The sequence below is a fragment of the Lepisosteus platostomus genome, chromosome 14 (genome assembly GCF_059453375.1).
Source record: "Lepisosteus platostomus isolate fLepPlt1 chromosome 14, fLepPlt1.hap1, whole genome shotgun sequence".
Lineage (NCBI taxonomy): Eukaryota > Metazoa > Chordata > Actinopteri > Semionotiformes > Lepisosteidae > Lepisosteus > Lepisosteus platostomus.
Window position 1 is genome coordinate 35,287,183 of NC_142624.1, and position 23,612 is coordinate 35,310,794.

General features: G+C 50.2%; 1 protein-coding gene across 4 annotated transcripts in view; it reads left to right on the forward strand.

Moving 5' to 3' along the window:
* dgkg (diacylglycerol kinase, gamma) overlaps positions 1 to 23,612 on the forward strand; it is a 79,099-nt gene that overhangs the window by 13,103 nt on the left and 42,384 nt on the right. Inside the window, exons 1-14 of one of the 4 annotated variants that reach the window (XM_088605954.1) lie at positions 5,392 to 5,520; positions 6,293 to 6,650; positions 9,860 to 9,936; positions 11,719 to 11,739; positions 13,974 to 14,124; positions 17,356 to 17,418; positions 18,400 to 18,669; positions 19,370 to 19,510; positions 20,563 to 20,612; positions 21,060 to 21,134; positions 21,755 to 21,874; positions 22,270 to 22,387; positions 22,544 to 22,632; positions 22,798 to 22,914. In XM_088605954.1, the coding sequence (XP_088462080.1) occupies positions 6,584 to 6,650; positions 9,860 to 9,936; positions 11,719 to 11,739; positions 13,974 to 14,124; positions 17,356 to 17,418; positions 18,400 to 18,669; positions 19,370 to 19,510; positions 20,563 to 20,612; positions 21,060 to 21,134; positions 21,755 to 21,874; positions 22,270 to 22,387; positions 22,544 to 22,632; positions 22,798 to 22,914 (1,359 nt within the window). In that variant the 5' untranslated portion in view covers positions 5,392 to 5,520; positions 6,293 to 6,583. Of the gene's footprint in view, positions 1 to 5,391; positions 5,521 to 6,292; positions 6,651 to 9,859; positions 9,937 to 11,718; positions 11,740 to 13,973; positions 14,125 to 17,355; positions 17,419 to 18,399; positions 18,670 to 19,369; positions 19,511 to 20,562; positions 20,613 to 21,059; positions 21,135 to 21,754; positions 21,875 to 22,269; positions 22,388 to 22,543; positions 22,633 to 22,797; positions 22,915 to 23,612 lie in introns of those variants that run through there. The other 3 variants (XM_088605953.1, XM_088605956.1, XM_088605955.1) reach the window with 3 other exon arrangements.

Sequence of the window (23,612 nt, forward strand, 5' to 3'; positions counted from 1 at the left end):
TTGGGGTTGCTGTTGCTGAAGTGCTTTCTTATCATTACTGTTTTTATACAGTTATTTTAAAAGGTTTAGCCTCGATTGCAACCATGTGTGGCCTGACAGACGTGGCCCATTAGGCACCCTGAGTGTACTGTGTTCATGACTCATGATTCTGAGTGAACAGTGTTTTTGATTCTGAGAATACAGTGTTCACGGCTCTGAGTTCACAGTGCCCGTCACTCTGCATGACCAGTTTTCATGACTCTAAGTTAACGGTGCTTATGACTCTGAGAGTACAGTGTTCATAATTCTGAGAGCAGAGTGTTCATGACTCTGAGAGCACAGTGTTTGTGACTGTGAGAGTACAGTGTTTGTGACTCTGAGAGCACACTGTGACTCTGAGAGCACAGTGTTCATGACTCAGAGCAGTGTTTGTGACTGTGAGAGTACAGTGTTTGTGACTCTGAGAGCACACTGTGACTCTGAGAGCACAGTGTTCATGACTCAGAGCACAGTGTTTGTGACTGTGAGAGCACAGTGTTTGTGACACTGAGAGCGCAGTGTTTGTGTCTTTGAGAGCACAGTGTTCATGACAGTGAGAGTACAGTGTCCGTGACTGTGAGAGCACTGTGCTCGTGACTCCGAGAGCACAGTGCTCGTGACTCTGAGAGCACAGTGCTCGTGACTCCGAGAGCACAGTGCTCTGAGTATACTGTATCTATTAGCCTGGTTGATGATATTCCATCATTTGCATTGGCAAGAAAAGGAATCCATTTCTTTTTTCAAATTTTGTTTTTCCATAGCAAAATGCTGTATGTGTCAAGGGTGGCGGGTGTGGGCAATGTGAAAAACATGCTGCAAATTTGCATTCCAAGTACCATTAGCAGGTTAGCAGCTGAATTGAAATTAGGCGAATTCTTTTGTACAGCTTCTTTCTTTAAGCAATTCCTCTGGATTCAGGATCATACACACGAGTCTCAGCCCAAAGAATGTGCTCACACACTTTCCTATGCAGGGAAATGACCCCCTTCATGTTGAGGTATGTGTATTAAGGTACAGGCTGTAGGAGGAATTGCACAATTTCTCATGCTGTGGACCACAGAACTGGTGCGTCCTGTCGTTCTCATGAGTCCTTTATAATCCAGCTCCTTTCCAGGCTGATGACTGTGTTGTTTCAAGTATCTACTTAGCATATTGCAAAGAAAAGAAATACTTCAGTCTTGACTTCTGTCACAAAGATACCAAGTACCTGTGGGCGTTATCCATTTCTTTAACTAATGAGGAACTAAACTGATTCTGTTTTCTAATCATCTATTTATTCCTCGGAATAAAATGTTTTCACAAGATTCTTTTTATGGAAAGCAGGGTTGTTTGTTTTTCTTCAGAAAGAAAATGTGATCAGAGAGGTACCTGGATGTCCTTTAGAATCAAAAAGAAGTCTTTGGAAGGAAATACAGTAAATGAGTTAGGAACCTGTTACGAAGGCCACCGTCTTGGGCAAAGGGGTGACAGTTCTGTAAGACAGCAAGATGGTTTGTGCTTCTTTGGCCTTGGTGAAGCAGAGGGGAGGGAAATGATTTATTGTTAAAGCTCATTGCAAACAAGTGTGATTCACTGCCCCGAATCCCAGTTTCATGCAGACACGCGGGCTCAGAGTGCAGACCAGACCCCCCCCCTCAGCGCCCCCCCTCCAAAGCTCCGCCCCTTCGGACAGCAGACTGCGGTGATGTCAGGTTGCTAGGCAACCGCTTGAGCAAACAGAATCCCTCGCTACAGAGCGGGGACACCCTGGCCTGACCTACTGCTCGTGTCTCCCGAGCTGACAGCACCTCTCACCCCTGCTCACCTCTGTCAGCAGCCGCCTCCGAGATACTGCGCAGTGCAGGGCTCCGCACAAAAGCACTCTGCACCTCGCCATGATGCCCCGTGCTTCCTCTGGCATTGTGAAGTCCCATCTTGCATGCTCTCATTATTTCTGTCTTTTGCCCTGTCATGGTATTCCCTTTCCTCTCGGTTAGCTTGGTTAGATGATTAGCTATCAGGGAAGAAGGAAAGCAGATCGAAGCCGGGGGATAAGACGGCTGTGTAGTCTTCTCTTGACCTCGCATTTTAGATGTGTGAACGATCTGTGTGAGGGTCTCTCCGGAGCCTGTCCCTGTAGTGTGGCATGTACACTGATGCGAAAGGCGCGCTGGTCTCCGAGGGAGAAGGACCACGACTGTTGCAAGACCAGCCTCCTCTCCGTGTCTCCCGGGACAAAGCCATTCAGCCCCCTGTAACATGTTTGGCCTTTTGTAGCGAAGCTGTTTTTCAAGATTTCAGAAATCAACATGTTTACCAGAGTGGTTGGAAGCTGTGTAAAAGCGCCCCTAAACGCAGTGGTGTAAATGACAGAGGGCTTGAGGAGCAGGCAAAGAGAGGGGAACAGGGACCAGTGGAAGGAATGCTGATTTTTATATAGGTCGGTCTGGGTCTGATATAGGATGGCCTGGTTCTGGCATCCCTGTTCTGAGGGCATGGGCAGCAGTGGGCAGTGCTGAGCCTGGAGGGCAGGAGCAGGTGTGGGTTTTCTGGAGCTCTTCGCTGCACCAGCACCTGGAGCTCAGCGATGGGTGGTTACAGTGGCCCCATTAAGCCAGTAAGGAGCTGATGGAGCTCGTTAAGAGCTGAGCTGGCGTGGAGTTGTTTCTCTCTTCACTGCAGGGGGGGGTCCGAGTGGCTCTGGTGCAGAGGGAGGTGCAGGTACCCCTGTGGTGATTCTGATTGAGCCACTGCAGCCGGACCCCTGGGGAGCCGGAGCGTGCCGGCTCTGCTGGATGGAGATGAGAGACTGCAGGAGAAGGCAGCTTGGCGGGGAATCGTCAAGGCGTCTGGGATCAGGGTGTGATCTGGCGGCCTGAGATTAGAGAGCGGGACAGAAGTGGAGTGCTGTGTTAGGGAGGGTGGGAGCGAGCCCACGGCAGCAAATGAGAGAGTGCAGGGGGACGTGGTGGCCCAGTGGTTTCAAGAGGGAGCCCCGCGCAGGAGCACGGCAGCCATGTGGTTTTTATCAGAGCCTCTCCAGGAAAGGGCGTGCCAGGAGGCGGTGTTCGGCCACCGGGAGAGTGGTTTATCACTCGTGTCTGTGACGGCACGGGCCGAGCTGCTGAACCGACACCACCGGGACGGGCCGAACGCGTTGTTTGGCCACCTACAAAAAAGAAAAAACACACACGCACACACTGCTTTGATTACATCGTGACACAACAGCCTCCTCCTGCCAAGCACCTTGAAATAAACTAAAAAGGGAGCGTGAATTGTTTATCATCACATCCTCTCTGTTAGTGACACCCTTGGTAAATTTCAGCCCTTTCCAAGAATGTGCCAAGACGATACAGACGTATAGCATGTTGTCTCTGCTGCGGCCATCTGCTGCCTCCCACTGCCTGCCTCCCCTTCAGGATTACCAGGATATCCCAGCAGAGTGGGAATGTTGGGGAGTGAAGTGCACACCGTCCTCCTTGGCTGGCCACCTGAATGTTTTGGGTTTTCCTTCGTTTCTGCTCTTTTAGTTCTGGTTTTGTTCTGGTCTTCTTGGCAGGGTGACTCTAAAGGTCCCCCGTCAGTAGCTGCAGTCTCGGGCGAGCCGAGATCAAACCGTCTGTTTTTTTTCACGACTGCTTTTATTTCACATTTTAGCCTGACTGGACTGACTGAGCCGGTAGAGGTCATGGTTCTGGGTCAAACCCCCGAGTCGGACTCTCTACGGTGGCTTTCGTCTTTTAAGTCACAGAGTGTGAGGAGTGGAAAGTTTCTGAGCTGCTTCATCAAGCCACACTTGGACAGAAATCCATTTAAACGAGTCTGTGACTTTGACCCTGAGATTCCCAGAATGCTGAATCCGTGGGGCCAAGCTAGAGGTTTGTCTGGCTATTCCAAGCAAGGCCATTTTTAAAGGGCTGAGCAAGGCTTTTGCACGAAAGTATAACTTAAAGCTGTTACCTGCAAAAGCAAACAGAAATTCTTTAGTGTCATTGTTAAACCAAAGTTTCTGAGCGCAGTTTGATTTTTTTGGTTAAAATAAGCAATTTGTAAGTATCTGAGTTTTTACAAATGTTTTGGTAGAAACATCGTACGATTTTATGTTGGTTTTCAACTTCTGACAGCCTGCGACAGCCTGACTCGAATCACAATTCAACAATTCAGAAAACCGAAGTGAAATCAGCTCTGTTCTCCAGGGATTGGGTGCCACGTACAGCCGGACTTCGGTAGAGAGGGATCCTTCGCGAGGTACTTCAGATGGCGAAGGTTAGAAGTGGAGTCAGGAGGCGAAGACGTGGAGGTGCATGCTAGTCGTGGGGCTCCTACAGCTAACCTCTATGTGTGTCCATTGATATCGGTTTTTGCTGCTAAACATTGCTCCCCAGGAAGTGATAGAGCCAAGAGCAGCTCCCCTGGGAGAGTAGAGTAGGATCAGATCAGCCAGCACACTGACCCCGAGCCCCAAGGTCATCCGGCCCTACACTGCCTGTGAGATAGTAAGTAGCTAAATTGATCCAAGGATCGCATCCAACTGTTTCTTCAAAGAAGTCAGGCCATGGACTTCAACCACGTGGTTGGGTAACTTACTCCATACTCCCACCAGCCTCTGTGTAAAGAAGTGGCTTCTGATACCGGTTTTCAGTGCACTTCCACAACGTTTCCACTTGTACCCTCTGGTTTGTGTTCCATTGATCGTTCTGAAGAAAACCTCTGTGTTGACTTTGTCGGTCTCTTTAAGGATTTGGAATATTGGAATATGTAGCCGGTGTCCTCGTAATCTCCTCTGTACAAAAGCGAAGAGATTCCCGCTCCTCTCCGGACTGGAGCTCCTCGAGGCCGCGGTGCAACGTGTCAGTGGATCGCCTGGTGCTTCAGTCCTGTGTGCGCTCACTGTGAAAAGGCACCGTGTCAGGAACTGACGGGCGAAACACCTGAATTGTGACTTTGAGAGTCAGCCACGCATGTTTTTTATATTTGTTTTTTTTTTACATTTCAAAGACATTTTCTGCACAGATGAATTATTCAGTGACGTGCTCGCGCTCACTATTGTGAAACGCGCAGGCGGTGCCAGAAGAAGAAATAACAGCCAGAGTGTTAAATGGTGCATCTTCTTTCTCAGAGAAACAAAGAAACCTGCACCTTCTCTTAGTGTTGTGAAACAGACATGGCCAAACTTGTTTTTAACTCCAACCCAGCACTTGAAGGGACACAGAAGTGAACACACCGTCACATTGTCATTTGTGTCTCTCCTCGAAGTGAACCAATGAATTTTCAGTGAGTTGTGATAACTAGATAAGTGAGTTTTGATTGCTAGATAAGTTAAATACACAAATACACGCAGAATGAGTTCTTCCTGTTGTAGCAGCACACTGACCCTTAATGTGTCTGGTACCAAGAGACTGGGACAGAGCCCCTGAATGCATCTGGATAACAGCGCAAGAAAGAGACAGGATGGGATATCCACAGACTGTGGCCTGGAGGGCAGGCCTGGGTCAGCAGGGACTAACAAACAGGGCACTCCAGGTGAGAGCAGAGCACTGCAGGGGCTTGAAGAGCAGGGAAGAGACTCTTGAGTTAATACAGACTGGTAAACAAACCCATTACTGATCAGCTACATCACTGGTCACATCTCAACAGCGGTCTCGGCTAGGAGACAGGGCGCTGTGACCTCCAGTGTTCCTGGGTGACAGCTTCAGTACATGGTGGTAACAACAAGGCCCTTCAGAGCACAACTGGTCATTGATCAAAGGCAACAAGGTGTTATGTCCAGATCAAGCTGCTGGCAAACTTCAACACTTTGCCTGGGGTTTACAAAAGCCGTTAGCTTTTGCCGAGAGAGGATGCTGGTTTAGTATGTATTTGTGTTTTATTATGTCTTGACGGTTGTAAACACTTTATTTTCTCATGAAAGGGAGAGACGAACTGAGATTTAAAAACAGATTGCACCTCGGTCTTAACATCATGGACGAGCTTACCAATAAATACCAACCTACGGTACCGATTTATAATCCAAAAGACAATATGTGCTTGTTTGAGTGATGCCTTTATCCAAAGTAACTTGCATTTTCAGCCATTTACACAGCTGTGGGTTTTTCCTGGAGCTCTTTGGGTGAAGTAGCTCGCTCAAGGGTATGTCAGCTTGCCTCACCTCGGACCTGAGCACAGATGGGGTCCCTTATAGAACTGGACTGTCCATATCCTGTCCCGACAACCAAAGGGCTCTCTCTCAACGTGACTGTTTCAGCAAAGGGCCTGCACACCTGACGGCACCTTTGTCTGTGTGTTTCTGTGACAGGGCCGGGCCCCGCTGCCCTGAGGATAGCCGTGTCTGGAGATACTGCAGCGCCCTCTACCTGCCACCACTCTTTGATGAGAGGAGACTGAGGTTCCCAGCAGGCCCTGCTTCCAGCCCGTCATCCACCAGTTCCCCTCCTCCCTCTCCTCCTCCTCCTCCCAGACCCTTCCCTGCTCCCCAAGCCCCTCCGGCCCGTGGGCGCCGCGGAGACAGGATGCTGAGGGCCCCGCCCGGCACAGCCAGGCTCGCTCCTCCGCGGGGATAACCGCCCTCCTCTCCTTAGCCGGCGAGATGGGCGACCGGAGCTGGGTGTGCCTGAGCCCAGCCGAGTTCGCCCAGCTCCAGCAGTACACCGAGTGTAAGTAGAGCTCTGCTGGACCTGCACCCAGGGCAACGCTTGCCGAACCCTAGCTGTGAAATTCCTCTACCTATAGAGCAGATGACATGGTGCAGAATGAACCCTTAACTGCTGGTCTCTTCCAAAAGATGTCTTTTCACTTTACAAATCCGGGTTCACTTTACTTTGTATCAATTAGTAGTCCTTATAAAAGCCTAAATGCAATAGACATCTGCATTCTTTGTCCCAGTCTGAAGATCTCTAGTAGATTGAAACATAGACGTTCTTGCGAAAGCGCACTAAAAAAACAAAACAATTTTGGAGCCTTAAATAACTGTGCAGCTTATAAAAACAGTCCTCCTTTCTGATGTGTACTGGGATGATGCAGGAATGCTGATTTATCACAGCACTAGCTGTCCTGAGAACGAAACAGCTGTTCCTTACAGGATTATTAAACCTTGTGGGCTATTGGCAATGTTTTTTCACCACTCAGTGCCATATACTCTCAGCCACGTATTGCCAAACAACTGACAAAGCTGCTAGCAACATACTGTACTTTCATTCCAGTAGTTCAGCCAATCAAAAGCATAGTAGATATGTGATTTGAATGAATATGGCCAAGAGGACTGTTTAAACCACTCTTTAAGAGGAATGAGCCAGAGAGCTGCTGCAAGGGTGAAGATGGGGTGGAGAGAGGGATGTGAAAATGAAACAATCAGGTGAGTCAGCAAGAAACGTGATTTTGATAGGCAGGGAGGAGGAAGAAGGAGAGATGAGGGTTTGACCTCCTCCTGAACTTTTGTTTAAAACTCAGTAAACCACTTTAAAGGCTGAATTGTTAATTACTTATGCAGAACATTTCCACACATGAGTAAGTGAGGACTTTCAGTCAATAAATTGTTGCATCTGAAATTTGAAATAGGATTTCATAGTTGGAATAAAATCTTTTTTTAATTCACTACGATTTTATACTTTTCACCTTGCTAGGAGAGGGTGTGGGACACGCTGGTGATTCCCTGAAGCCTATGGCACATTTCGCTACTGAGAAGCCATGGTTAATTATTAAAAACAGAATTAGGCAGATCCTTCTAATTACTTGCTAATGCACTCTTCAGGCTGACAGTCAAATAAATGTCCCAGAAAACTGCCTGGAGATCTCCGCTGCCTATCTGAGCTGTGGGGCTGGAAGCAGGCACAGGAAAGGGCAGGGCTACACTTAGGCCACACCCAGGGACCTCTGCCCTCCCAGGACAAATAGCCTTACCGCAGCCTCCCATGATCCTCTCTGTGTTCTGCTCAGTCACGTGGCTGTCCTATCTTTGAGCAAGACTCTGGATATTATTGTTTGTTATCCTCACACACGGACACTAGCAGGGCACTGGCAGTCAGACACTGCTGATGACACTAAGATGACTCATGAATTAGGTCTCCATCATTCAAGTGTAATTTAGATTGTAACTATCTTGGAAGGTCAAGTCATTTTCTCTCTTGGAGTTGGTCTGGCTGCTAAATCCAGCGAGTCAGATGCCCCTGTGACTCCTGGCTTGTAGCTGCACTGCCTTCTTGTCCTAAATCTCAGCAGGTTCCTGTAAGGGACCATGACTCGCTGCCTCAGATTGATGGTGTGCTGAGATTACTGTGAGAGATTGCCTGCTTTTATTCGTCAGGCTCCATAAATCTCTTCCTTTTTGAAACTAAGAGATTTTCTTCATGTTTTCATTATAACCAAAAGTGGGATCCCATCAATATTATTTCGCTCATGGCTCTTAACTGCCCAAGGTTCAGTGATTTTTATTTTAGGATTTTTTAAGATGCAAAATGAATGCATGGAAGGTATCTCCTTGGTGGGGCCATAAATATCAAGCACTGCTTTCTGACCCCCTTTTCACAGGTGGGAGTGCTTAACAGAGTAAGTTTCAATTCTTTTTTCAGCTTCAAAGCCATCAGGCTTCCCTGGCCAAAATATCTGAGAACTGGTCTGGGTTTGGCCCTGCCCTCTGGGCTAGACATCCAGCTTGTCTCTCTGTTCTGTTCCCCAGGAGACACCGGATCTTATCCTTGGCTCTGACTTTCAGGTTGTCTGAATCCCCCACCCCTCTGCTCTCATTCAGTGCAGAGTTATGCAACAGGGCTCAGCGCACTGAGCAAGGTACAGGCATGACATCACGCCCCCCTGACATCTAGACAGTGTGAAGCTGTCCGTGTAAAAACTCCCTGCGGGGGCTGAGCAGAGCTGTGCTTGTCACATCAGTACTGGATCTGGGTCTCAGGCTGAAGAAGGTCTATGAGTCACTGAGCCTACTGCAGAGGAGAAGGAAGTGCTCCATGCTCAGAGAAGGATACTGTTGCAGAAGAGGACCTGGTGTTGTGGCACCCTGGAAATTGTCTCTCTGTGGACAGCGGATCTGTGAGGCTCCGGGTCATCAGCAACCATAATGAAATGCTGGCCGGGGCGGAGACAGTGGGTATCATGCAGAACTCTCCCACGCTCCATCAGTGTGGTGAAGCTATCTGCTGTCCGAGGAGCGTGCTGTGAGATGTGAGATGTGAAGGCCCAGCTGCCCTTGTCACAGCTAAAACTGTGATTCTGGGAAATAATGGTCCCACACTGGTTACAGAGGCCTCTGGGAACTGCATGTAGATAAAAAGCATGAAAGCACTGCTCTGCCAAGTTAAGCTGCCCATGTGAGGACACCTCTCCCTGTGTCCCAATGCAGAAGGGTGCATAACAAAGACAAAACTGACTGCTGACTGCAACCTTGCATTCAAACTAGACCATATATGAGCTCCAGAGCTAGTGCTAGCTAACGCTAATAAGTTGCATTTGACAGTGTTTTTTAAGTGCCAGATAAATCACACTGGCACTGTGTTTTGAACACGAAGGACCTGCACATGTAGCTGGGAAACCCCACACGGAGGAGCCCCACGAGGCAGCAGAGCGCCAGCTCGTCCCAGGAGGAGGGCCCAGCTCGGAGACGGGGGAAGACAGTGCCACAGCCTGTGGCAGAGATGCAAAATGAAGTGGGAGAAAGAGTCTCAGTCCGGCACACTGCAGAACACCTCCACGGGGAGGCTGGGAGCGCGGGGTTCCCCAAAACGCAGCAGGATGCGAGGACACGCAGACGCCAGACTGGGGCGGCGCAAATTCCGAGCTCCGGATGGAGCAGAGGCAGTAGACTGTGAGAATCAGTCTCTTACAGAATCCACCTGTTTGTGTTTTTTTTTCACAGATTCCACGAAGAAGTTGAAAGATGTTTTGGAGGAGTTCCACGACGATGGAGTTCTGTCCAAATACAACCCAGAGCAGGTACTCTTGTGGCTGCTTGGATCATGGCCATCGTGCTGGGAGCACTGCTCTCTGATCCTGAACTCCGATAGCATCTATACCCTCACTCACTCTGTCATGACACTTGGAACAGAAAATCACTTTTTGTGCAAAGATAGCTAGCATGGAACTTGCAATCATCTTACAAATAGTACCATATTGGTAGTAGGTGTCCTATGCGCTGTCCAGTGAGCAAGATGCATGCCGTCGTTAGTGAGCACAGCTGCCACCTGAGATCACAGATATAAATTATGACATCACATCTTGCCACAGCTCTGGGCTCGGAGCAGTAGTACATCATGTGAAGAATTACTGTCACTCCCTATCTCAGACTGAGAGTCTGTTACGTGTTACAGATTACTGTGAGATACAATATACTCCCTGCTTCTCTTAGTCAGACTTTATAAATCTCTGGGTTTTGGAATGTGATCAGAACCCCCATAAATATTATCTTACCCATGCCTCACAGCTACTCAAGGGTGAGTGATTTTTCTTTTCAGCGTTATGAAATGTGTGCATTGAAAGTAACTCTCCTATTAAGCCATAAATATCAAATATCCCCTTTGTGTGGGTGGGGGAACACACTTAAAGGAACAGAGAAATGATTAGATCTCTTTGTTAGCAGGAAGGGCACGACAGCCGACAAACCTACGAGTTTGCGACACATCATACACGCGCTGTCGTCAAAGTCTCAGACTGCACCAGTGTTTCAAGGGAACGGGCTCACACCTTGGCCGCTATGTGCCCTCGGTGTGTCTGTGGGGGGCTCTGGTCATATCTGTGTGTCGGCCTTACAAAGATCTACCCCATGAGCGAACGCAGGAACGCAAGAGTGAAAGAAACCGGAAATAGAAGGGAGCTGCAGTTTAAACATGGAAAACCTCTTTATAAGGGACTAGTTTCCCCTCCTGCCTACAGGGAGAAAGAGGACGAGCAGAGCACCCTCTGTGTGGGTACTGCAGCATTTGTCTGACCTGGCTGTCACTCGACATACAGTAATTGGGCCCGCCTTAAGATGCCTGTCCACTGTCCTCTGAGGCCTGCACCCCTGCACTCTGCAGGGTGCCTCCAACTGCTGCACTCAGTTTGGATACTATAACCCATCCCGAATTCCCTCTGCTGGGGAAGCACCCGCAAAGCAGTAAGATCCTGGAGTGCAGGAGATGAAGAAAACATTTCGGATCGAGCTCAGATCAGAGGTGGCTCGCCCAGGCTGCAGTGGAACACTTTCACCTGAGACCGATGTGACGAGGTCACTTACGGGCTCAGAGCACGGGCGCAACGCCGCTCCCTACAGCCCACCGCAGATAAACCACTATCCAGGCTTCGGAGGCGGGTGATGTCACTTCAGTAACCCGCTCAGCGCACTGAGCCCTGTGACACTTAGTCAGCTAAGTGTAAAAAACAAACATTATCTCCTGGTCCTAGGAACAGTCCTTGTAGGCCATCAGTGAATTCATCTCCATAAGTGCATCAGCCACAAGGCATAAGGCTTAAAAGAGGAGTTTTACTCCATACAGCAATTGCTTGCTGTAACTGTTTCTCTGCAGTCAGATCATGCAGTGACTCTGTAAAGGTGCGTGAGAATGCACTGTAATTACACAGCAAGCACAGTGTCAGCAGGGAGCCTGTGGGGTCTCACAGAAGCTGTGAAGACTTGAGGGGAAACTGAGGTTCGCTCCCCAGCCGCTGTCTGCAGCTGCAGCTTAACGTCCTCTCTCCCTCTCCCTCTCCCTCTCCCTCTCCGCCCTCAATGCTTGGCAGAAGCAAGATGTTCTCAACCAAGTAAGCTTCTCCTCTAGATGTGTGAGACTGCATGCCCTCTGCTTGTGTGTCTGCAGACTGCATGCCCCGGTTTGGGAAAACAAAAAGAAAGCAGGAAAATGGAAAAAAAATAAAGCAATTCATGCCGACCGCCTTGTCCTCAGACTCTCTGTCTCTGGTCACTGAGTGTCTGCTGGGTCTCGTGTGCTCTCTGTGTGTCTGTGCGTTGTTGCCCAGCAGGAGGGATCAGTGAAAACTTCACTCACCATGGTTTGTCCCCTACCTGCCACACCTGTTATGCAGGACCCTGGCATTCTGCCCTGTCTCCCGGTTTTTGCCAAGCAGGTTGCCCTGGGGTGGCATTGCCACTGCAGCACGTTGTGTTCCAAAGGGGTGAAATAGCGTCCTTTACCCACATGTGCAGGGTTTCCTATGATGCTCTGGGATGTGCTGGACATTGCCAGGGTCAGACCTCTTGACTTAACTCTTGACTTGACTTTACCAGTTTGTCTCTGTTCAGCAGGCCTGCCCTGGCAGTCCTAACAATGCGTCCGCACAGCATTCTGGGAAACAGGCACAACCCACTCATCCTCTGAAATGTGACCATGCTTTGTGGATGTTTAAATAGCACTTTTCCTTAAGATGCCAGAACCGCTCTTGGCCTAGTCACTCAAAGGTCCACCTTGAGCTGAGCTGTGTTCTGCCTGTTTGTTGGAATACGTGTTGTGGTGGGTTCAACAGGCAGCCTGTATCGTTTAAAGAGAAAGGGGGCTTTATATTGGTCCAGTCTTACGGGAAATTGTACCATGCACACAGCTGCCAGCATGCAGACAAGTTTACTCCCCAGACGTAAAAGAAGCTCTGTGTTGGGAACTCGGTGCACTGCAGAGCAAAAGACATCTCAGTTCTTCACCGGCTGCCCACACAAAGGCTGGGCCAGGCTTGTTCTAACCTCTGTGAACAAATTTATAACACATTTCACAGTTGCACTATCTGACAAACTGTCTCCTTATCTGTCTTTCTGTGCGGTTGGTGTAGACCACAAGTGGCTCTTGATGTCTTCCGTGTGTATGTACTTTATCTATGCACATATGTATTTTGGTAGTGTATGTGGGTGTGTGTCTGTGTGCTTTTATTTACAGTCTCGGACAAAATGTTGCACAACTTCCTATATTTTAATGCAGAATGCTTTAAATTACAGTGGTATCATTGCTAATTAAATCACCTGCATAAAAATGAATTCTCCTGTATTGTACAGCTTTTTTCAGCACACGATGGTGAAAAATATCTGGATTTGAAAATCAAAAAGCAACAACAAAAGGAGAAGTCGATACGCTCCACACATTTGCTCACAGTTTTTTTTTAAACTGAGATATTAATAGTTTTAAATTAAGACAGGAGTTGAAGGCTATGATAATTTATCCACAAAGTGTTGAAGTAGGATTGCATTTCTGGCATTCTGAATGAAATAATTCAGGTATGTTACAGAAAAGATTTTATAGCAGTCGAAACCAGGTGTTTCCATTTAGGTACATGTGTAGCCAGTTCTCTATGTGGTAATAATATCAAGGCTAAAGCGCTCTGCATTGAAAGGTCAGAGGGGTATGCCAGCAACTGTCCACAGTTTTAATTTGGCAGCAACTGAAAGTTGCTATTTGACTTTTCTTTTTGTTCTTCTGGCTTTTGCTCATTTTGACATATTAAACGTGATCGGTTCAGAGACCTGAAAAGAAACAAGTGTTTTTGAACCCTGTACGAGTTCAGATCTTCTGGATGAAGCTCTGTGCTGTGCTGATCCAATTGAGCTGCAGCCTGCCGTCAGTCACAGACAAAGGCCAGGTGCAGCAAAGCTCATACCCGTCCGTCTGGTTTTAGCTGAATGAAGGCGATCTCAGTAGTCATTCCTGTGACCCTGCTGTGCAAGCAGGAGGGTGTGTGTCCCTGTGGTGTCGTAAACAACACCTCCAGGTTCTACAGCGCGGGCTTGTCCAGTGCAACAATACAGGCAGCATTCCCACCTCCTGCTGAGCCATGCAGATCTTTTGTACAGGGAACTGCACCAGTATCTAACGGCCTCGGCAACCGAGTTCTGTGCTATGAGATCGGCAGTCCTAGTTCTCCACCCTCCGCCTCTGTCTTAGTGTGGCTGCAGCTCAGCCCCTCCCTGGCACCAGACCAGCGCACTGTGCACTCCGCTGAGCAGACCTGAGCACCTCACTCCTCTGCCTGTCTGCCTGTCTCCTCTTCTCCTCCAGCCCATTGACTATGAGGGGTTCCAGCTCTTCATGAAGACATACCTGGAGAATGACATTCCCCAGGAGCTGTGCCAGCACCTCTTTACCTCCTTCAAGCGCAAGACCGCAGAGAACTCTCCCGAGCCGCCGAGGACTGGGGGCGGCTTACTGGGTAAGAACACCCCTGTCCCCTCTGCTGACCTCACACTGCCTCACTGCTGCCCCCTGCTGGCAGAGCTCTTTCACAAAACCAGCTAAAAACACACAGCAGTTAGAAGAGGACATTGAAACAACTGTTACAGCAACAAGCATCGCTCAATACAGGGGTTAACCTGAGTGTCTGAGCACATGTGTGTCCATAGCTGGCTCTTCAGTAAAAAGGATCCACACTTGCACTGATACAATAATGTAAGAACATAAGAGCAGTGCAAACAAGAGGAGGCCACTTGGACCATTTAACCGGTTTGTTTGGTAGTAGCTAATCGATCTAAGCATCCCATCCAGCTATTTCTTCAATAAACCAGGGTATCTACTCCCACCACCCTGTGTGTGAAAAGGCGCCGCTGTGTCCTCTGGCTCACAGAACGAAAGAACGCACGTGGTCACTCTTCTCTGTGCTGATCCCAGAGCTGTAATGTGTGTTATGGCGTGGTGACCAAAATTCTGCTCTAAGTGAGGTCTTATTAGTTCATTGTCCATTTGCACCAGAACACTGCTTGAAGTTCTAGTAATCAGTCTGGGATGTTTGGGATGAGGTCCGCATGAACACCAATGTCTTTTTCATGAGTTGCTTCCCCAAGCACAGTGTTTCCCATGTTGTATTTATGGTTTTATATTTCTACATGCGTCCCCTGCACTTGCGTTTCCTTTGCTGTTTCTACAGTGTTTGCTAATCCTCCTTTTTCGGTATCACTTGCAAATTTGACCTTACTAATTATACCAGAATCCAGACTGCTAGTGAAGAAGAGCAGGGGTCCTAGTACAGATCCCAGAGGTACTCCACTAATTACAGCACCCCAGTTTGCATATGCAGCCCTTATCTTTGCCCTCATTTCTGTACATTAAGCAGCTGTCAATCTAAATACAGATATTTTCCAGAATGCCTGTAACCTTCAATTTGAGAATTATTTTTTTATGTGAAACTTTATCAAAAGTCTCGAAATGTCTTATTAAATTGTCTCTTGTGCTGTCGGTATCCCTTACTGCTGTTACTTGTTCAAAGAACTCTAACAAGTTAGTTAGGAAAACCAACCTTTTCTAAATCCATACTGCTGATCACCTATATCATCGTTAGGATGATCCTCAAGTTTAATTGTCTCAGTTTCTAATTATCGTTTCCTATCCAGTCCTACACAGCTCAAATTTGATGTATTGGTCTAGACTGATGTGTCTCTTTGTTGTCTGAGTGGATGGGCACAGCATTAGAGATTCTTCATCCTTGGGGTGCTGCCCAGTCTTGAGTGACTGCTGTTAGAGTTCTGCAATGATTCACATCTTCTGTTTCCTCACGTGCAGCTGTAGAAAACCCTTTGGCCCTTTTGCTACCCGTAACTTTCCTGTGCTCAAAAGAGAACTGTATTCTCCTCAGGCTGGGGCATGGTCTCATTCACTGGAGATCACCTGGCTGAAATATAAATTTAACACCTCAACCATTTCTCTTTCATCACCAATGTGATTCCTGTTATTATCCTCGAGACACTTTACTGCATCCTGATCTAGTCTACTGCTGTGTACGGTAACTACAGTTCTTACAGTAACAGTTACTACTGCTGTAAGAACACACCAGAACATGTTGTGTTGCTTTTCTTCTCTCTTCAGCATGGAATAAACCTTTACTTGTTCCTTCGTAAGAACAGTTCTGTTCATTAGTACATGACCCAATGGCGTCAGGTGATCTTCAGTATGGTCTGTGTCTACATCTAGTGTTCGATATGTGAATTGCAACTAAATTAAAAGCTCAAGATGTACTGTAAGTTTTGAGACATCAACTTGCCTTTGATTTCTAGATACAGACTTTAAATATTTATGCTTTTTAAGGGCCTGAAAAAACTGTCAAAAAACCCTGGCTGGTCTAAATTTCCACATCATACTGCACCAGCATCATACTGCATCCAAACCCAAGGATGCTGTACAATGACAAAGAAGTACAATAAGAAGTAACGGAAAAAAATGTAACAAGAACATATGGGTTTATGCAGTTAGAATGTAGGGCAATCAGTAAAGGCCCAGGTGGAAAGGTGAGTTTGGATTTGAAGAGAGTCAAAGAATCTGTCTCTCATAGAGTCTGTGGAAGGGCAGTCCATAAACAGTTACAGCTTCTCAAACCATGAGAGGCAGATGTGTTTCTGTCCTCCGTTGGGAATAGAAGATGTTCAAATTCTGGCAGGAATGGGAATTTTGGGATAAGAATGACTATTTTAGGACAGAATACTTTCTAGTCCCTGAGGCCATGGTTACTGAGCCTGTTCTTTCTGGGTTGCCAAGTCTGCCTGTGTTGCTCAGTGTCTATGGCCGGGCTGTGGTCACTGAGCCTGTCCTCTCTGGATAGTCAGGTCTGCCTGTGTCCACTGTCTATGGCCGGGCTGTGGTCACTGAGCCTGTCCTCTCTAGATAGTCAGGTCTGCCTGTGTCCACTGTCTATGGCCGGGCTGTGGTCACTGAGCCTGTCCTCTCTGGATAGTCAGATCTGCCTGTGTCCAGTGTCTGTGGCCAGGCTGTGGTCACTGAGCCTGTCCTCTCTGGATAGTCAGATCTGCCTGTGTCCAGTGTCTGTGGTCAGGCTGTGGTCACTGAGCTTGTGTTTCGTCAGGGTCTGTTTCTCCTTGTTGTCTCTCACTACTCCCCAAGTACTATTTACCTTCAGAGGGCTGAGTTGCAGTTCCTGTCTCTGGCCACAAGGCTGCAGTGTTTACATTAATCTTCACTTAATGCAGTTGTGTGAGTGCGGCATGTAATTATCACGCATCAAGGCACACCAAGAAACCAAAAGAGAGAAGAAATGTCTGTAGGGAAGGTGAGACCAATGCAAGATAAAGCTCAATCCACATAAAAGAGAAAGGAATGAATGGCTGTTCTTATGCTCTTCTCAGTAATATAGCATCCAAAGACTCTTTCACTCACCGGGTTGTGGGGTTGTGGATCAGGCTACCCAGTCGTGATATTGGCTTCTTCCAAAAACTGCTGGCTGAGATCTTCAGGTCAGTGAGCTACTAACTACCAGACGCCGAGACGGGCCAAACGGTCAGCTCTCGACTGTTCGTCCCGTGTTCTTCTGTGAGCTCTGTCCACTCACCCCTCAGAGTGACACTGACAGTCTGTCTCGATGGCCCCCTTCCCCCTGCCCCTCTGTCTGCTTCTGCACGACCCTCCTCGCCCCCCGCCCCTTCTCTCTCTCTTCCTGCAGAGCCCCGGTCCATCGATGCCGGCATCTCCATTCAGACCGAGGTTGCTTGCGCCCCCATAACAGGTACCCGCTGTGCCAGGGACTGGTGGCCCAGTGGCGCTGCTCGGCGCTGTGGTCTGTGCTGAAATCCGTGTGTGTTCAGTGTCTGGCCTGTGCTGTGGGATGTGAAGCAGCTCTTCCCCCCAGAGGTCATCAGAGCCGTGAATGTGCTATCCGTGTTGTGGGCTTGCACCTGTGAATGTGCAGCACACATGTCCTGCACAGGGTCTCCACCCCGATCCGGGAGAGCCCTTGTGTCTTCTGCATTCCACTCCAGCGAAGCTCTAAATCAGTCAGGCTGATTGATCTCATTAACTAGACTTCTTTCTTGATTAAGACCTTTTTAACATTTCTGCACTCAGGAACTTTGGTTCCACAATTATGCAACAGCATGAATGTCGTTGTAAAGAACTGCCTGCAGGACTCCGGCCCTTCTTTTCTCAACTTGCTTATGAAGTGGTTACTGCCTTAACCTGTTCAAAAGGTTCCTGCCTGTTGACCCGTTCGTGATCAGCAGATCAGCAATACGTACAGTATATCCCACAAGCCTCATTTGCTTAACTGCCTGGCTCCTTCTGGCTTAGAGCCCTTGAAAAAGATGACCTCTAGTATGGATCAGTTAGTCTAACCAATTAAGAGCACTGAAAACCAGAAGCCTTGGGTCATCCAGGATAGCAACCACTCCCACATGTAGACACAGTGTTGCAGGCTTTGTCTCCCGTCTCTGTGCTCGTTGGTGATGTCGTTTGCCGCGTGCCGCATCCCCGTCGCCAGTGGTCTCGGAAACCGCAGAGACGGGAGTTGTCCTGCCAGTGGCACTGCACTGACACTCCAGCTCTCCCTCCCCGCGCCGTCTCCCGCTCTGGCCCTCCTGCGGTGCTGGCCTGCGGCGGCCTGCCCCCCCCCGCCTGTCTGTGTCCATGTGGGCAGTGTGTCTGTCTCTCCGGCTCTTCTCTCGCTGCCCGCTGACTCTTCGTTTCTCCCTCTGTCGCCCGCTCCCCGCAGGTATGAACGGGAAGAGCATCCTCAGCGCCATAGGACGCCACACGCCCGACCAGGGCACGGTAATGGCATCTGCTTCCGGGGCGACGACCTCCCCCTCCTCTTCCCGCTCCTCGTCCCAGCGCTCGGGGGCAGGCGGCAGTACCCCCGGTGGCCAGCAGAGGTCGCCCTGCTCCCAGCAGAAGCCAGTGGGGGGGGGCCTGGGGGCCGCTCTCAGTGCTCTGGCCCCCGCCAAGACCCCCTCCGCTCCCCTCCTCGCGCCGCAGTCCCCAGGTCAGGTGTCGCCCCCGAATCGATCATGCATGCACAGCCCTGCAAACCACGGGGGTGGGGGGGCTATTGTTATTTCTGCAGAGGGCTTTGATGGAGACTGCTCTCACATTTCCTGCACTCTGCTGTGTCTAGGAGTGTGCACTGCGTTTTAAGAGGCTGAGGGATTTACCACATATAAGAAGCCAATTACTCTGCAAAGGAAGGAATGGAAGTAAAGGTGTATTCCACGCTGCAAAGAGAAAAAAAAAGAGCCAAAACGTTGTGTTTCCTTTCTTCTCTTTCCAGCATGGAATAAACCTTTACCCGTTCCTTTGCAGCCTACGCATGCTGCCGCAACTACCTGCTGGGACAGTTATTCTGCACATTAGGCATTATCATATCAACAATTTCGTTTCGCTGTCTATAACCTCTCCTATAAACTGAGAGACTTTATAAATCGAATCGTCATGTACCTCCTCCAGTGTAAAGCTCACAGCGCAGTCACCTCTCCACGCTGAGCCTGCATGGTGTGTCTCGGTGCAGGAGGGGCAGCTGGACAGCCTAGCTCCTCTGTGCCACTCAGGCACGCTCACCGAGTCCTCGGTGTGGGATCCTTGAGAGCTTCCGCGCGCGGCCGAGCACCGCCAGCGCCCGCGCTCTGGGAATGTCGCCCCCCCCCCCCAGCGCTGAACCAGGCCTTTCGTTCTGCTCCCGTCGGCAGAGCGCAGCAGCGCGGAGAAGCGCGTGTCCGTGCGGAGGACCCAGGCCCCGCAGAAGGCGGCCCCCCAGGTGGTCTTCCTGAAGGACATCGTGTGCTACTTGTCCCTGCTGGAGCGGGGCACCCCCCAGGACAAACTGGAGTGTGAGTTTTGGGGGGGGGGGTGGAGGGAGAGATTGCGGGAGAGGGACAGGCTGACTGTGTCCAGTGTCCGTCTCCGTATTTTGTGGAATATTCGCTCCCAGAATGCCTGGAGCATCTCTACACTCAGACCCTGCCTCGGGAAAACCTTGAATACCATACGGGATCCCACACATTCAAATCATGGCACTAAATCCAACATCTGACCCCATGAACAGCTGTAATACAGTAATATAATACATTTTTAATGTTTTCATGACCATTGAAGGTATAAGCTCATTGCTGTTAAGTGAGAAACCTTATCAGGTTATTAAAGGAGTCCTGCTCAGTTGGAGGCAGGAGGGCCTGTCCTGTCCTGTCTGAGTTCGTCTGGTCACTGTGGGCCGGTCACAGACAGAGCTGCGATGGTACTGGTACTGTGGAATCGGGATCCGATAGGTGTCCCTGCTGATGACTTCATTGCCTGGGCTTGGAAGGCCTGAGAGCCTGTGGGGGAAAGTCCATGGAAATCTGCACGCCGAGCACTCACATGGTTCATTAGCCTGAGAGGATTTGCTAATTAACCAACATGGGATGGTAAAGAACAAACAGTCATGATCAAGGTCTGGGCAGCAATGATGGCTTCTCCAGTACAGCTGTCTCTGACTTTCGCTAATTTCCCTGCTTTTCTATTTTAAAAAGACACTGCCTGTAATGTTCTGTTTTGACTAGGAAATCAGTTATTTTCCTCTTTTGATATTTGCCTGCTGCTCGCACCCCCAGTATTAAAGGAGAGATCAGGTATACGGACAGGTGAGAGCTTGTCACCTGCTGCAGCACATTCACTAGAAAGCTTTACGGGTGAGCTCCCTCCCTCGGACCCTGAGCACGGCACGCAGTGGGTGTGCACGGGCTGGGAGAGCCGGCGAGCTCGACAAGGCACAGGACAGTCCGATCTCTGACTCCAGTCTCTCTGGGCAGAGTCCTGTGGAGTCGCCATCATTGTTGTCTTGCCCGAAGGGCAGAGGAAGTTGTTCATTGATCTGTCTGACCGTCTTCCCCCCCTGTCCCTGCAGTCATGTTCCGGCTCTACGACACAGACGGGAACGGCCTCTTGGACAGCTCGGTGAGTCCAACAGTACCCATCGGTGATCCACGACCGCGTTCTGGAGGTCCGACTGGGCTGCGACGGCTCGGGGGTTCCCTCTCAGATCTGGGGTCGATGGGCATCCAGACTGGTAGCATTTTTTTTTTCTAATCAAGAGTTCGATCTTTAGATTTGCAGCGGGAATCCGCTGTTCCCGTTGTAAATGGACTTGGAAACTTCACAAAGAAACCCACCGCCTTTCCAATCGTCATTTTGAAATGCATTTCTGATGTGGTTTCGGGGTTTCGTGCTTGTCTGTTTACTGTGTTTCACTAGACCTTATATTTCCCTTCAGATTATTTTCTGTCTGTCGCAGTAGGTTTGCTTGCAGGTTTACTGCGCTTGTTCCTGTGGGATCTGCTGGCTTTTGGAGGACAGATTGGGTGACTAATGCATGGGGTCTATGCCTGTGCCTGTGTCCCCCAGGAGCTGGATCGAATCATCACTCAGATGGTCCACGTGGCGGAGTATCTGGAGTGGGACTCCACCGAGCTGCGGCCGGTAAGGTCCCGTCCGGTTCGGCCCGCGCCCAGGCCCGCCGGGCCAATTGAGTCGGGTCAGCTGCTGGACAGCTGAGAGCCGGGTCTTTGCTGAAAAGAGTGACGGCTCTGTGCGTAAGGGCGCGAGTTCAACCGCGAGGCCTTAGGGCAGGCCGCGGTGTCTGGGCAACTCAGTCAGGGCCCCTGCGAGTCTCCGCTCTGAGGAGAGTGTTCAGAGCCTCACCAGCACCGCGCCTGAGTGCTACAGCGGTGCTAGACCAGCTCCTCAGGAGAGAGACCGTTGCATTTATCAGTGCTGGGTTTGCATTGCTTATTTTCAAACTGTGCTTTTCTCAATGCTTCATGTAAACTGCAATTCAACGGGACACCTCCACTAAGACAGAAGAGTTCTGGGGGGGGGGGGGTGGGACAAGAGGCTTGTTGGACCTCTGAACTCAGAACTGGCAGGTTACGGGTTCGAGTCCCTGTCTGCTGGACCTTAAAGGGCTTTGCCCCAGGAGCTCTGGTCCCTTGTGAGTGGGGACCCCCCGACCCATCCAGACAGGGGGTCCCCCGCGGTGAGCCCCTGCGCTCTGGCCTGCCCCTCACCCCTGCTCTGGGCTCTCTCTGTCTCTGCCCCAGATCCTGAAGGAGATGATGGAGGAGATCGACTACGACCGAGACGGCACTGTGACCCTGGAGGAGTGGATCCGCGGGGGCATGACGACCATCCCCTTACTGGTGCTGCTGGGCATGGAGATGGTACGCAAGCCGGCATCCCAGAGAGCAGCTGCCGCTCAGGCCTGCTTGCAGCCCTGGCATACGAGAAACTCCGAGCATGGTGCCACGGGTGCCAGGGCTGCTCATTATGACAAAAAAGAGAACCTCCTTTGGGCATTGATGGCACCTTGGGACCACCAACATCTCTACACATACATTCAAATCGAGCGTAAGACCTTTACAAAGGAGAGGAGGCCAGTTGGCCCATCTCATCTCTCTGGCAGTAAACTGCAAAATGAATCCAAGGAGGTTATCAAGACGTTTCTTGAAGGAAGCCAGGGCGTCATCCTCAATAACATGTCCCACAGCTCTTTGTGTAAAGAAGTGTCTCCTGTTCTCCATTTGTGGCCCTCCATGTGTCCTCTCTCTCTCCCCAGAACGTGCGCGAGGACGGGCAGCACGTCTGGAGACTGAAGCACTTCAACAAGCCGGCCTACTGCAACTACTGCCTCAACATGCTGCTGGGCGTGCGTAAGCAGGGCCTGTGCTGCTCCTGTGAGTCGCTCTGCGCCTGCTCCCGAGTCAGGAGCGGAAACGCACTGTCTTTCTGTCTGTCTGTCACTCCTGTAGAGCGTACAGAGACCCCCCCCACGCCTCACCCCTTGACGTGACTGAACCAGTGTCTCCCCCCCTCCCCGCTGTGTGTTTCAGTCTGCAAGTACACTGTCCACGAGAGGTGTGTGTCTAAAGACATCGCCGCCTGCATCAGCACCTACACCAAGTCCCGCAGGCACACCAATGTGAGTACCAGCCCGCCGCCCGCCTGGCCCGGGCAGCAGTAGGCCAGGGCCCCTGGGGGATCTGGCCATCGCTGCGGGCTTGCTGAAGAGGCTGTGTGATCTGGGAGTGGCGCCTGCGCCGCCTCGCTCTGACCGTGCTGTTCTCTGCCCTCCCTGGCTTGGCAGGTGATGCAGCACGTGTGGGTGGAGGGCAACTCGCCCACCAAGTGCGACCGCTGCCACAAGAGCATCAAGTGCTACCAGGGCCTGACCGGCCTGCACTGCGTGTGGTGCCAGATCACAGTGAGTACTCCGCTGGTGCACATCAGTAATAATCAGAATCAGAATCATAACTCCTTACACTTCTATAGCGCTTTTCTGGACACCTCACTCAAAGCACTTTACAGGTAATGGGGATCCCCTCCACCCCCACCAGTGTGCACCCCCACCTGGGTGATGATGATTTGTCCTGGACCCCGGGGTAACACACCTACTCTTTTCATGAAACACGCTGGGATTTTTAATGACCACAGAGAGTCAGGACCTCAGTTTTACATCTCATCTGAAGGACGGTGCCTTTTTACAGTATAGTGTCCCCATTACTATACTGGGATATTAGGACTCACGCAGGGTGAGTGCCCCCTACTGGACCATTGACACCTTTTCTACCAGCATCCTCAGCTTTCCCAGGAGGTCTCCCATCCAGGTACTGACCAGGCTCAACCCTGCTGAGCTTCAGTGGGCTGCCAGCTGTGAGCTGCAGGGTGATATAGCTGCTGGCACCATTTGACTATTAGCCATCGTCCTTCATATGAGATCTCGATCCCGCGGCTCTGTTTATGCAAGAGCAGGGCATAATCCCGGAGGTCCTGGCTAAACTTCACTCTGGGCTCCGAAGCTCCCCTGGGATCCACCCGGTGCAGCAGTTTCTCTCTCCTGCCCCTGACCTCCGGTGCGGCAGGGCTGCCGGTGCAGAAGAGCAGCCATGTGTCACCCAGGTG